Source organism: Heterocephalus glaber, unplaced genomic scaffold (genome assembly GCF_053883595.1).
Source record: "Heterocephalus glaber isolate CG9 unplaced genomic scaffold, H.glaber_assembly_v1.0 deba00001687, whole genome shotgun sequence".
Classification (NCBI taxonomy): Eukaryota; Metazoa; Chordata; class Mammalia; order Rodentia; family Bathyergidae; genus Heterocephalus; species Heterocephalus glaber.
Genome location: NW_028258412.1, coordinates 7,243,449 through 7,258,161, shown reverse-complemented (window position 1 = coordinate 7,258,161; position 14,713 = coordinate 7,243,449). Strand labels below are relative to the sequence as shown.

General features: G+C 45.2%; 1 protein-coding gene across 9 annotated transcripts in view; it reads right to left on the bottom strand.

Annotated features, from left to right (window-relative positions):
* Positions 1–14,713, bottom strand: part of Osbp2 (oxysterol binding protein 2) — a 253,877-nt gene that overhangs the window by 84,387 nt on the left and 154,777 nt on the right. The window contains exons 1-2 of one of the 9 annotated variants that reach the window (XM_087198235.1): positions 6,189–6,888; positions 5–101 (exon numbers count right to left, since the gene is read on the bottom strand). The exons of 4 other annotated variants lie outside the window; for them this stretch is intronic. In XM_087198235.1, the coding sequence (XP_087054361.1) occupies positions 5–65 (61 nt within the window). In that variant the 5' untranslated portion in view covers positions 66–101; positions 6,189–6,888. Of the gene's footprint in view, positions 1–4; positions 102–5,259; positions 5,439–6,188; positions 6,900–14,713 lie in introns of those variants that run through there. 4 more of the 9 variants (XM_087198239.1, XM_087198237.1, XM_087198238.1 and 1 more) reach the window with 4 other exon arrangements.

The window sequence follows — 14,713 nt, the reverse complement described above, 5'->3', positions numbered from 1 at the left end:
CAACCTGGCAGGCAGCAATCAGAGAGGGGCTGGATCATTTGGCGCACCCGTGGCACGATCCCCATGAGGTGGAGGAGCAGAGCCGCCCATGGTGATGGGCCCTGCAAAGAAGGGACAAAGCTACAACCAGGTTTGGGGGCAAAAGGGCAGGCACCTATCATCCAGCCAGACTTGAAGGCACCCCCGATCCTTAGCTTCCAGGTTTCTGGAAGAAGCTTTTTGGACACAGGCACCAGTGACCTCTAGAGTAGCAGGTATTGAGACAAGGCCCATGAGAGTGTCTGGGCATCTACCTGCATTTACCTCACAGGTCTGCTCTGGGTCGCAAGGTCCATAGAGGTGTCAGGAGAGGTGCCAGACATAACAAAAGGGTTTCATAGGCAAACGTAGGACATAGGAGGAAGTAAGAAATGGCAGGTGCACTGCTGCTTAGAGAGTCATCCCTGAATCCAGTGGTCCTGTATGCAACTCTCTGTAAGGCCCTTCCTGTGGCAGGCCTGAGTCACAACAACCACCTTCTTTGAAACCCCCTTCTTCCTAATCCTCTTACCACAGATCCCTGGTGCTCCAACCTCCTTGGTCTGCACTCCAAGGCAGGAATCAGTTCTTACCTTGGTTCTTTTCCCACTCCATACAGAAGCCCAAGTGATAGTGTCTATGCCCATAGCTCCATGTTCCATGCCCCGTCCATATTTCCCCAGTTATAGTAGATGTAAAATCTTCCCCTCCAAGCTCCAGATCTCCACAGGCACTGGGGAACCCACCCTCTTTACCTGTGCCCAACAGGGACCAACATTTCTCCTCTGCTCCCTCATAACAACTTTTTTGCTTTGGATAATTTTTTCTGTCCCCAGGCACTAGCTGAAGACCTGAGGAAGCTGCTGTGGTTTTTTTCCCCTCCTTGAGCCCTTATATATGATAATCCTAAAGTCTTCTAAAATTGTAAATCCATACCCTCTTCTCCATCTGCACCAGGCACCTCCTTTGGTTCATTCAATGTTTACCCCTTCAAGTTGTCATGTGGACAATTTACTGAAAATACCATTTGCTTCCATGTCTCTCACATGGACAGTAGCAAGTTCACTGGATTTGATTCCTAGGGCTGCCAAAACCTGAGAGGCTTTAAAAGACAGAAATTTGTTCGCACCATTCTAGAGGCAAGAAATCCAAAATCATGGTGTCATTAGGGCTGTGCTCCCTCTGAATGCACTATGGGAGGATCCTCCCTTGCCTCTTCAGCTTCTGGTAGACTTGGGCATTCTTTGGCTTGTGACATTGTTGTTTCAATCTCTGCCTCTCTCTTCTCATGGCCTTCTCCTCTCTGTGTCCTCACATCATGTTCTCTTCATATGTGTCTGAGTCCAACTTTTCCTCTTCTTATAAACATGCAATCATGTTGCCAATAGAGACCAGTGAATGACCTTATCTTAACTTGATTACATTTGCAAAGACCTTTTTACCAGGTAAGGTCACATTCACAAGTACAAGGGATTAGAACTTGAGCAAATCATTTTGTGAGATGCAATTCAACCCACAGCACTCACTGTCATTACTGGTGCCCAGTACTACCTGACCTACAGTGAGACTTAGATTCCTGTAAAGAGCTAATTGAGCAAGTGATGGGTCTAGGCAGGGAAGGAAAGCTCAGGGAAGAAAATGGGCTTGGAGGAGGCAGCTTGGGACCAGAGGGAGAATAGGAGGGAAAGGGCAAGTCCAGGAAGGAAGAGGAGCACTGCATAGGAGAGGCCTTGGCTCTGTGCTTTGCAGTGCAGGGTGTGGGGCCAGCCTGCAGAAAGCTTCTCCAGGCCAGGCTGGTGCATCTGCCCTCATCCTTGAGGCAGCAATGGGCCAAGGAAGGTTCCTCAGGAGAGCAGTGACAAGAGCAGAATCCGTGTTCCTGAAAGATTAATTTCCAGCACAGGAGCAAGTCTCAAAGAAGACCCATATAGGGAGGTGGCCAGCTCAAAGGATACTGCACAAATGTCAGCCAATAATGAGGAACTGAATCAGGGCAGTGACAGCATGGCCTAAGAGGGAAGGAATGGAACTTAAAGAAAATGTGGGAGGAAGATGGAAAAAGCCTGACTTCAGGATGCAGGAAGAGGAGTGAGGCTTTCAGGGGCTGAAGTCTAGAGTAAGAGATACAGAGGATAGGGTCCAGGACCTGAGAATGGCAGCCCAGAAAAGGAAGCATGCCTGCAAGGACAGTGCATGGTTTAGACCATGAAATCCTATTCAATTAAAAAAGCAAACTCATGGGTATGCTCACTAAGTAACCATTAAGGTGGGCTGATGCTATGTAGATAATTCGAGTTTATGGGCAATGAGCACATCTTTTTATATCGATGCTTGGTATCCAGGCTATGAGCAGTAGGTGGGGGTTAAAGAAAGGTCCTAAGTCACAAGAAGTAGAAACTTAACTGAATAACCTTTAAGTCATCTCATCACCCCGGGAAATGGAAATCAATGCAGTCTGCAAATGGCAACCATGCCGCTAGCAGAGGCCAGATGGAGCTGCTTCTCTCTCAGTCAGGGAGCCAGGGACAAGGGAGCTGTCCAGCTCAGTGGAGCCTCAAGGATCTATAGAGGTCCCCAGACTCAGGAAGTTTTTTCTGACAGAGCTACCAGCAATACCAAGGCTCCCCACAGAGGCATTGCGGTGCAGTCCATTAGGAGGGGCTCTTATCCATGGGGGTGGAATAAAGACCCCTCTCCTCCCCTTCACCTCCATGGATGAGTCATTTCCTCTCTGGGCCTCAGTCCCTTCATTCATATTAGGCAAAGTATCTAGCTGATTTCTAAGGGCTCTTCACCTTCCAGCTGTTTCCTGCTGTGACTGCTGTCACCACAGCAAGGATAACAAGCCCCATCCCTGGGTAAGGACAGGGTGATTTGGTAGGCCAAAAAGGGGAAGTAGCAGACACTGAATCCTCCCCATTGTCACTCCACATGGATGATCCTCAATTCTTATTCTTTCCTTTGCCATTGCCACTCAGCAATGGGGCACTGTGATCTCAGGGGGAGAAAAGAGCACTCGATTATGAGTCTGGATACTGGGGTGACTATGGCCATACTGATCCCTTTTTTGTCACTGGCTTATCTTTGAAGCCCTCTCATTATGTTGGATAGGCAGGTGCTAGAGTTGGATCTCGAGCATCTGTGACTGAACCTCTCTCAGCCTCAGTCTCCTCCTTTGTATAATATGGATGGTGATGTTCTCACTTTGTCAGGTCATTATGAATGAGTTGCTACAGGAAAGCCTGACTCAATGAAGCCCCCACCCACCCAAAGTTAGCTGCTATTATCACAGAGCATGTAGGACATAAGCAGAAAGGAGACACATACTGTTGAGGGAAAACCTAGTGTCAGAGAGAAAGATATCAAAAGGGACAGCAGCAACATCTACTGCTACAAAACATCCCTTGCCAGGTTGTCTTTCCTGGAAGGGGTGTCTCCAAGGAAAAACTCCTCATAGCCTTGGGCATTAAGTATTCTTTCTTTTATCCTTCTGCCCAAGAGCCCCTGTTAACCAGCCAAGGTCCCTGGAAGACAGCAGACCCAAAGATGGTCCCCATCTTGGGAACATAACCTCAAGCAGTACCAAGCTAACCTGCTGAGTCCTTCTATGGCCCTCACAGTTTGAATATAAATACAAATTTACGGGAATTTTTGCAGAACACAGTCATGTTTCTCTAATACCAGTGGAGGTAAGCTATGGCAAGAGATATTAAGAATAACATTGAACACTTATGTGCCAATCCTGTGCTAAGAGTTCACATGCTAGGCTCGTATTACTTTCTCCCCTTTATAAGTGAAAAAATGGAGGCACAGAAAAAAAATCATGACAAACAGTGAATAAGAGATTAAAATCGGGATTCAAACCTAAGTCTCTCAATCTGCAAAACTGGATGTCTTTTCACTCCTTGACACTACACAGCAATTTCCACCATGCTTAATGCAGACTACTATTTTACCAGAAACTCAAGATCAATTGCTTTCACCAAAATAAAATTTGTTCTATTCCTAAATATTCCTCATGACATCTTTATTTTCTGCCTTGACAAATCCAGACAAAGATTCTGCTCATATATCCCATGCATTTTTTATACCTGTACACAAAGGCACTCTCGAAGGTACTATAACCAAATGCAGGCCATCTGAACAGAAACTAAGAGCTGGATCTAGGACTAAGTATCACCCAGGGTCAATGCTCAAGTAGTATCTTCTTCAGTTACAGAGGAGAAGGTGAGCCCACTTTAATTATTAAGGAGGTTTTAAATTGCTCAGACTACAGGCAAAAATAGGTAGCCTGATTATATTACAGGTGTATGACATGCTAAAAATATATACAGATCTCCCAACTTGATTTAGCTATGGGATCTTTTTGGCTATAGATGTAATTTTTCAAAACAAATGACATGAAAAGCTCAAATACACTGTTTTTCTAAAACCAAAACAATGGCTCACTGCTTAACTGGCCTGCCATTATATTTCTGGACTTCAATTTTTATGAAATAAGTCAGCAAGGTACAAAGTACAGTCATGAGTCAGCCATCCTCCTTCCAGACAATGACTCTCTAAAGGGGTTCATTCATCTGGCCAAAATACAAAGTGCTTATATAGTAGGTAAAAATACTTTGGAGTGGAAAAAAGTGATCAAGGATAATGTAAACTGAATATATGTCAAATGTGCAGTTATTACACTTTCCCCCTTATGACCTTTTCTCTCTACAGATCACTGGTGAGAGACAAATGGTACCTGGGTACCAAGTGGCTTTGTTTAAGCAAGTCATGCTAATACATTCTTGGCATACATTTCCATCAGCACTGCAGCAACACTGCAGCTCACACTGACCCTAAACCAGCACATCATCTCAACATCCTCTCCATCTCTCATTTTATTGGCACCATCAGGCATCTGATGATCTGAGGTAGCTGCCCACCAGAGTCATTTAGGATGCACCAAGCTTAGGCTAGACAAACAGAACAAGACATACCCCCACCCTAGTCCTCCAGCAGGTGCCGATCAAGTCTCAGAGGCTTCATCTACATCCATTTGGTCAGAACAGGCACCTCACATGGCTTGGAATTCAACACAACTAGACCTCTCTAGGGCCTGGAGGATGGTCCCTACACCTTCACCCCACTTTTTTCACTCCCTTGCCTCCCCAACATACCAGAAGCCCTTAGCCTTGGCAACAAAGCCCCCCAGCAACCCACCCACCCAACTCTAGGAGTTAAGAGGTCTCTCTATCTGACCTTGCCAGGTGATGGAGATGGGAACCGACTGCTGGTAGGATCGAAGGCAGAGGTGACCCATCAAGTTTAAACACATCTCCTCCTTCAGGAGATGGCTCAAAGCAGAAGGGGGGCAGCTTTAGGGGCTGAGGAAACCCAAGGTTCCTCTAGCTGGGTAGTTGCTCAGCGTGACCCCAAACTGCTTACTCAGAGGCACAGGCAGGCTGGAAGGGCTTTTCCTGTGACAGTCACCACTGGAGTTTAAAATCCCCTTTGCGTGCTGGGAAGACAAACACACACACACACACACACACACACACACACACACACACACACACACAGACAAAACGCCTGCCCAGGCTCCACTCCAGAGCACCCCTGCCTAAGTCCAGCTGACTTACAATAACAACCAGGTGCACAGAAGTGGCCCTTGCCCCTGAAGGCCTGGTCACAGCAGCTTCAGTGCCTACAGAGACAAGAGGGAGGTAGGCAAGGGGAGAAAGGGGCTTTACTTTTCATTTGCAGCCTCAGTGAGGGCTGGAGCTTGCTTTCCTCTACTAAAAGATGGCTGGCCTCTGGGCCAAATTCCAGAGGGTAGGCTTCCCAGAGCCAGCCCCCTGCACAGAGAGGGAAAGGTGTCTCCGCTGAGACACCAGCCTGAGCACGGTTCTTCCTGGCGCTAGGCTCCACAGAGGGTCAGGAGGACATGCCTGTGGCAGGCTGACTTCTAGCTAAATGCTTTGTCCCTTGGCTTTGGAGGGCAGAGTAGCAGGCCCTTTTTCCCAGGGCTGGGGTTAGTGCAGGGGCAGACCTCTGTGCCCTCAGCCCCGCAGGCTGCTCAAGATCAGGCATGGAAAACGTGTACAATGGGAAAGGAAAATGCAAAGGCTCAAGAGATCCCATGCCCCAGGACCTGTGTGCCCCATTCCTTCTCCGCTGCCCCGACTCACCCCAGGGAGGGGCTCTCGAGTGTGGATGTGGATCCGACTCCGAGGCTGCCCGGGCTCCTGAAGCTGCCCCTGCTGCCGCCGCCTTCCCGCCGCCGTGCTCTCAGTCCATCTCGGTGCAGTGCCGGCTGCCACCGCTGTGCCGAGCCCGGGAGAAGGAGGGCCGTCCTCGGATTGGGTGTGTGGTGCCCCACCGCCCCGGGCCCGCCGCCCCGCCCAGGCAGCCGCTTCAGCACCGCGGATAGCGTCCAGCCCGAGCGCTCCGAAAGCAGCCAAGCGGTAAGGAGCTGCGCGCCCCGGGGCCGCCCGCAGGTCCCTCAGCCTATGCGAGGCAGGGGCCCGCTGCGTCTCGTCCTCATCCTAGCCTCCTCCCCACCTCTGAATGAGGCTGCCTCCGCCTCCCCGGGCCGCTCCAAGACCGAAGGGCGCTGCCTGAGGCCAGCGGCCGGTCCCAGGTGGACAAGAAGCGCCTCCACCAGCCCCGTCCCAAGCAGAGATTAGCGTTCTCCTCCCGACAGCGCACTAGACAAAGACGAGTTCTCCTGCGGGACACAGGCAGGCAATGGAAAGGGCAGCTCGGCCTCTTAAAATGCCCATGCCTGGCTAGAAACCCGACCCGGCACTAAGAGTGCTATCGGCCCAATCAAGGTCGGAGGGTGCTGGCCCCTCGCCTGAGCTCAGCAAGGGGAGGGGCCGGTGGGTGGCCAGTGGCTCAAACCCTCATCTCTCCACCCTCATTTTTCCTGGGGTTGTAAGGAATTAACCAGTTGCAAGCAAGTCTGTCCCATGCACTAGAGGTGCGGGAAACCGTTTTGGTTCCATCCACACCTGGAATCTAATTCCCTTCCACCCCCACTATCCTTGGTTCTAGAGCATCAGTCAACCAACAGATGGGACTGCTGGAGCCTGGTGACATCACACAGAACTGACTCTCCACTTTTCATTTCTGTATAAGTCCCTTCTGTTGCTCCTTGTCCCGAGCTGAGCTGGCGGAGTTCTGGTTCTGACTTGCCCTCTGCCACAAACCAGTAATATGACCTGAGCCACTGGAACCCTAGTTTCTCCTGTGGAATTTGGGGGTGGGGTTCCCTCTGGTTACAAGCCTGAAGTAGCTCAGCCTGCTGAGGGAAATCCAGAGTGCATATTCACTCAGGCCCTTTTCTGGGGGGGGGGGGTCCCTTAGGCCTTTCTGAAGTTCAAGATAAAGAAACCTCTCCCCTTTCCCCAAATAAACTGGAAACACCTGCCTAATTCTTTTAAAAATAACAACTTTTTACATTCCATCAATTCAAATCCCAAAACACCTTCATTTTTACTGTTTGCCAAGCCCCCAGTTTGAAGGGATAAGACTGAATGGAATGAATTCAAGTCTAGGTTCATAAATGTCCAAGCATGGAGGACTCTGCTCAAACATTCACATGCTGCAGATGCCGCAAAAAGAGTGCCAAACTGAAACATTCATGAAGGCCACGGCTGAAACAGGAACGGGCATATGCCATTCAGGAAATGTAGTGGGAGGCAGAGACTCCTTCAGTTTTCCCTTCAAGGAAGAAAAATCATAATCCACATGTGATACCTTAAAAAAATAAAGCAACTACCTCTACTTGAAAATTACCACCAAGAGTTTCTTTTCTCTTTTTGAAAGTAACGCATTGTAGCCAGGCACGGTGACACATGCCTGTAATCCCAGCACTCAGGAGGCTGAGGCAGGAGGATTGCCAAGAGTTTGAGGCCATCCTGGGCTACACAGTAAGGTCAAGGCCAGCCTGAACCTCATAGCAAGACTTTTCTCAAAAAACAAAAACAAAAACAAACAAACAAACAAAAGTAATGCAAAACTCAATGACAAGAAACAAGTGCCCAGAAGCACAAGGTTCTGAGTGCTTCTTGCTGCAATAGGCATAGGCATTGGATGGAAGGATGGGATGCCAAGTAGGCATGGGGGTGTCGAGTCTTTGTGAATTTCTTCATTTGGAGCAAAATTTCTGCAGGATTTGGTTAACAAAGGATCACTTCAATTTAATTTATTTAGTTGTCTAGTTTATTTATGACACTCAGCATTCACCAGTATGTCTACATCATCACCATCCAGAAGAGCAGTGAGGGATCCAGAGAGGCTCATTTCTACACACACACACACACACACACACACACACACACACACACACCTTAGCAGAACTTTTAGAATTTCAACTGTCATGCCTTTAATAATAAAGACCCTAAAAGATTCAAGATTTGGAACTAAAAATAATCCAAGCCATATGGCAAGATTTTAAAATTTCAGTTCATTTATTTAGTTTCTGGGTTCTGAAAAAAGATAAAAAACTGGAACAAATATTACTGCTGTTTATCACAAAGGCTAAAAAAGATTTCTTCCCTGGGCTACCTTCTTCTTTCTACACCACAGCACCTCTACCCTCCGGCCTCCTCTCTCCACATTCCCATCCTTGTGGGCAGACCATGATAGCCACTGCTGATGACAACCAGCAAACCATGGCTGGAATACCACCTTTACCACAAATGTTGCTATTAAATCCAAACCAAGTCATTCTCTTCCCTCTTAGGTCAGCTGTGCTTCATGTCCGCTGGTATGCTCTAAAAACAAGTCTGTGGTTCATCCCCTCTTCTTCCTCACAAACATGCTTCCTTGCCTGACCTTTCCTACTGACAATCTTGAAGACCTCCTCCTCTCTCCCTGGCACCCTGTGGTAGCCTCTCTTTCTCTCTCTCTCTCTGGGCCCCTGCCTCTCCTCTTAATTTCTTCCAGAGAGTATATAAGAATCCTTGCTTTTGGCTTAGTGGGGACCTGCAGCTCCCAACAAAGTGGTCATATTATCACCAAGAGGTGCTCAGTAGGTCTAGAATGACAAAACCCAGCAAAGTGATAACAAGAATGGCATAGTTTTAAATCCACTTTGGGACTTTGTCTAATTCTTTTTTTCCACCACCACTACTCCTTCCTCACTTCCAGGCCACACCATACCACACCAATCTTTGGGATGGTCTTTCAGTCCAAGTCAGTTTTCTTGGTTGGTAAGGGAGAAAGTGGCTTTGTTTCCAAAAAATCCATAGGACAAGTTCCTTACCAGTGGGCAATAAAGACAAATGTGTACTGAGGTGCTTGGTAGTGCCTGTATTCAGCACTCTTCTGACAGGTCTGCAAACCAAATGTAGAACAAATGGGAAGCCATGAAACAGAGTGACCTATTCTCCCTCTAGCAAGGCCTCAAAAGTGTAAGTGCTGCCGGTGGCTATTTGCAGGGGTGGTGTAAGGGATGGGAGAGCCACAATCATTTTCTGCAGAGGGGAAAGTGTATACTGGATGTGACTTACATCAAAATAGTAACTGACATAGCACTACTCTAGGAACAAAGCAAACCGGCAACCAGATTTTTAAAAGCAACAGATGTGAAATTATGGGCTCTCAGCTCTGTCACTATGAAACCCAGAGCAATCTGCTTTCTCTTTGGATCTCAGTTTCCATTCTGTAATAAGAAGACACTGGATTAGATAATTCCTCCAATGTCTTTCAGCTCTTGAAAATCCAATGCCTCTTCAGAAATAAACCTACACATATTTGGTTAAATGCTTTTTTTTGTTTGTTTGTTTGTACCTGGGATTGAACTCAGGTCTTTGCACTTGCACAGCAGGCGGTGAAACCAATGAGCTAAATCCCCGGCCCAAGGTTAAATGCTTTTTGACAAGTGGGCCAAGACCATTTGATAGGGAAAGAGACAGTCTTTTCAACAAATGGTGTTGGGTAAAGTGGCTATCCATATGCTAAAAAATAACATTGGACTTTTAACTAATACCATATACAATAATGAACCCCAAATGGATCAAAGGCCAAAATATAAGAGTTAAAACTATAAAACCATTAGAAACAAATACAAGATAAAAGCTTCATAACATTGGAATTGGCAACGATTATTTAGATATGACACCAAAGGCAAAAAAGGTAACAAAAGAAAAAAATTGGCTTCACAAATATTTAAAATTTTGTGCATCAAAAGTCACTATCACCAGAGTATAAATGAAACACACAAAATGTAAGAAACTGTGTGCAAACCTGGTAAAGGATTGATATCCAGAATAGAAAACTGCTAAAACTCAACAAAAACAACCCAACCTGATTCAAAAGTGACAGGGGCCAGGGATTTAGCTCAGTGGCACCACCACCTGCCTCGCAAGCCCAAGGTCCCAAGTTCAATCCCCAGTACCAAAAAAAAAGTGACACAGAGGGTATGGTTTAATGGTAAAGCCCTTGTCTATTATGTACAATGCCCTGGAACTGATTCCTATCACTGAAAAAAAATTTAAAAATAGAAATAAAAATGTCCAGAAAGGACTAGAATAGACCTTTCTGGAAAGAAAATATATAAATGGCCAATAAGCAAAGACGCTTTACTTAACTAACCATTCAATAAACGTAAGTGAAAGAACAATGCGATACTACCACATACCTATTAAGATGGCTACTATAAAAAAAAAGACAATTACAAGTATTGATGAATATGTGGAGAATATGGAATTCTTGTTGTGGTGGGATGTAAAATATGATATAGCTACTGTGGAGAACAGTATGTTGGTTTCTCAACAAATTAAAAATAGAATTTCCTTGGGCCGGGGATTTAGCTCAGTGGTTCCGGCCCCTGCTGCGCAAGCGCAAGGTACTGAGTTCAATCCCTGGTACCAAAAAAAAAAAAAGGAATTTCCACTGTGACCCAGCAATTCATTTATGAGCACATATTTAAAAGAAATGAAAACAGGGTCTTGAAGAAATATATATACATCAGTGTTCTTGGCAGCATGGCTCACAATAACTGAAATGTTAAGGAAACCCAAGCTTCCATTCCCAGATGACTAGATAAACAAAATATGGTATATTCATACACTGGGTTATTATCCTTAAAAAGGAAAGCTACAGTATGGGAGCTACATGCTACAACATGGATCACTCATGAGGTCGTTATGCTAAGTGAAATAAACCAGCTACAAAATGACACATAATATATAATTCCACATATATAAAGTACCTAGAGTAGTCAAATCCATAGAGATAGAAAGTAGGACGGTGGTTGCAAGGGGGTGAGAGGAGGATCAGGAAATTATTGTTTAATGGGTACAGAGTTTCAGCTTTGCAAGATGTAAAGATGAGATGGAAGGTAGTGATAGCTGCACAACAGTATCAATGTACTGCTGAACTGTATACACTTTTGAATGGTTAAAATAGTAAATTTTATACGTATTTTACCACAATAAAAAAACTTAAACTCAATGGTTCTTACCCAAAGTGCATATATTAACAATGAGTAGAAGAAAATTTAAAACAACAGGGTAGTTAGGTGGGGTGGCACCTGACAGTAATTGCAGCATTCTGGGAAGCTGAAGCAAGAACATAGCCAAGTTAGGCCAGCCTGGGCAAGTTAACAACTTAATGAAACCTTGCCTCAAAATAAAAAATAAAAAAGGCCTGGGGACATAGCTCAGTATGAAAGCCCTGGGTTTAACCCTTAGTATTGCTTTAAAAAAAAAAAAAAAGATGGAAAAATACAGTAGTTGAGTTAAATACCAAAGTTGTTTCCCTAATAAGTGTGTTTATGTTTATAATGTTTAACAACTTGTGATACATAAGTAAAAACAGGAATGACAAATTCAACCAGAATACTATCCTGGTAGCCTTGGCTGGCCAAGGGGACCTTAGTGAGGTGGATCCAACACCCAAAACCAGCATTTCCCTTGGTAGTCACTAAGCAGCGACAACCCACACAAGGTTGAGCCTTGTGTAATGGTCCTGACAGCTTCTGGGAAGTTTTCAACAATTTAATACTCCCCTCATGAAGCCCATGGGCAATTATGGAAATCAAAAATGATACTACAGAAGATAAATGTACACATTCAGAAATACAGATGGCTAAAATGCCAAGAGCCAGTGAAATCAACTACTATTTGGCATATTCAGTGTGTCCTAAGGAGGTTTATTGGCAAGGAGCTAATTTCAAAGTAACAATGATCAATAAGTTAAAAAAAAGATAAAAACAAAATGGATAAGTAGGTGAAACATTTGAACAGAATTATAATATATATAAAAATAAACAAATAGACATTCTAGGACATAAAATTACAATTATCTGAAATTAAGAATTTATTGGATAGGTTTAAGAGCAGGACAAGTAAAGCTGAAAGCAGGTTTCATGAACTTGAAAACTGGATAATCGAAGAGAGAGAAAGAGAGAGAGAGAGAATAAAGAACATTGCAGAAAAGATGTGGGAAATAGTAAAAAGGTCTAATACATGTAACTTGAGTCTCATAAAAGGAAGGGAGAATACGTTAGAAGCAGTTGAGGAAGAAATAATGACCATGAATCTTCCTAAATATGGTGAAAGACACCTACTAATGCACAGATTTTTTTTTTTTTTTGGTTACCGGGGAACCAACTCAGGTCCTCGTGCTTGCCCAGCAGGCGGCGAATCCACTGAGCTAAATCCCTGGCCTAATGCACAGATTTAAGAAGTCAGTGAACTCCAAAAAAGAGAAATAGAAACAAAACATTACGTATGCACATCATAGTCAGAGTCTGTGTTTGTCTGTGTTGGGGACTAGGCTAAGGAACTCAGATCTCACAGTATCAAGGTTGGCGTTATCTTGCCTTGGGAACAGGGAAATATCTGGAAGGACACATGTCCCCTGGTTATGGGCGGAATGGTAATTACCTGGCATTCTGAGGCAAGACAGCAACTGCTGAGGACAGCTATCGGGTACACAGGCATTTAGGTGTAGAGAAAATCTGAGTCTTCATTAACTTAATCTTTATCCACCCATTCTCTATAGTTGCTGTTTCATGAAATGTGTGCTCCCCCTCCCCCTGCACTTCTTACTGGCTAATAAAAGTGGGCCAACTGCAGAGTTTTATTTGAGCCTGTCCATTAGAGGCAGGCCTCCTCCCAGTCCCCCCTTTATATCTTCAAAATTGTCTCCATCTCTTTTTATTCCTTGGCATTCCCTCCAAAAGGTAGCTGAGGGTCTGATCAGCCCTTGGTAACTGGTGCCCCGGAATAGGGACTCTGCGATGTGACGGGTAAGACCCATAGGAGTGGGAAAAGATCATAAATAGACATTGGGGAACTCTATGGGACAAATCCAGAAGCCAGCTGTTTAAAAAGGCGAAAATAAGTCACTGTGCCACAGAAAGGCTTTTCTTAACCAGGATAATGGGGCAGAATTTGTCAGTGGAGGAGCAGAGGTATGTACAGCTGTTGTGTATGTTACTGAAGCAGGCCGGGGCTCAGATTAGTGCTCATTTTCTTTCAAAAATGCTGAAGAATATTATCAAACATAATCCTGGTTCTCTCAGGCAGGAAACTTGGATACAGAGAATTGAGATAGAGTGGGAGAAAATTTAAGAAGAGCCCACGCAAGGGTTGAACGAATTTCCCCAGAAACTTTTTCAACATAGAGTCTGATAAAATCGGTATCGGAACCTTTATGTACAGCCACAGCTACCACTACTACTACTTCCCCCCCACAAAAGAAAGGGAAAAGATTGTATAGAAGATAAATAACCCTTTTCATAGCTCACACTTCCCAAAGTCCTGGAGGCTAGTGAAGGCTACCCTTGCTTCTCTAAATATCAAGAGCCCATTTGCCGAGCTACTAAGGCAGGGGATCCAATTGGGCCTTGTTGCTTCCCCGTCGTGCTCGTGGTCAGACCAGACCCTGATGATCCTCAGCAGATGACACATGAACATTAGGAAATAGAGTATAAGATATTGAAAGAATTAAAATAGAGCATAATGAATAATGGGGTGCAAGGGCCATTTACACTGGGGCTCTTGGACTCCATTCTGGGGGCTCTGTGTATGGCCCCACAGGACATTAAACATCTTACCCATTTCTGCTTATTACCAAGCCAATATCTTCATTTTAATATAGTTACAAGAACTTGCAGCAGAACAGGTAGGCCGAAGTAGAGCGACTGGAAGGCCAGGTATCATGAGGCCATGTTATTGGGAACAGGACCTTTTGCAGACTTAGCGCAGTAAATGGCCTATCCTAATGAGGCATATGACCAGGTAAGTTTATTGATGAAACTGGCATGAGCCACCATCCCAAAGCTTTGACTCTGGGGCAGGGCCAAAAGCTGAACATATATACGGACAGCTGGTATGCTTTTGCCACCACTCACATACATGGGGCCATATACAGGGAAAGAGGGCTACTAACGGCTGAAGGAAAGACTATTAAAAACAAGGAGGAGATTCTCGCCCTACTGGCAGCCCTATGGCTACCAAAAAAAATTGGCTATTATCCACTGTCCTGGGCACCAAAAGAAGGATACTCTGATTGCCCGAGGAAATAATTTGGCCGAAAAGACAGCTCAAAAAATAGCCCTAGAGGCTGATCTGACGCTGACCACTCAACTGCCCAATCCGGGGTGCACTGCTCTGCCAGAAAAACCTCAGTACACCAAGGCAGACTTAAATTGGATAAAACAACTGCCCATGACCTAATGCCTCAAAGGATGGTG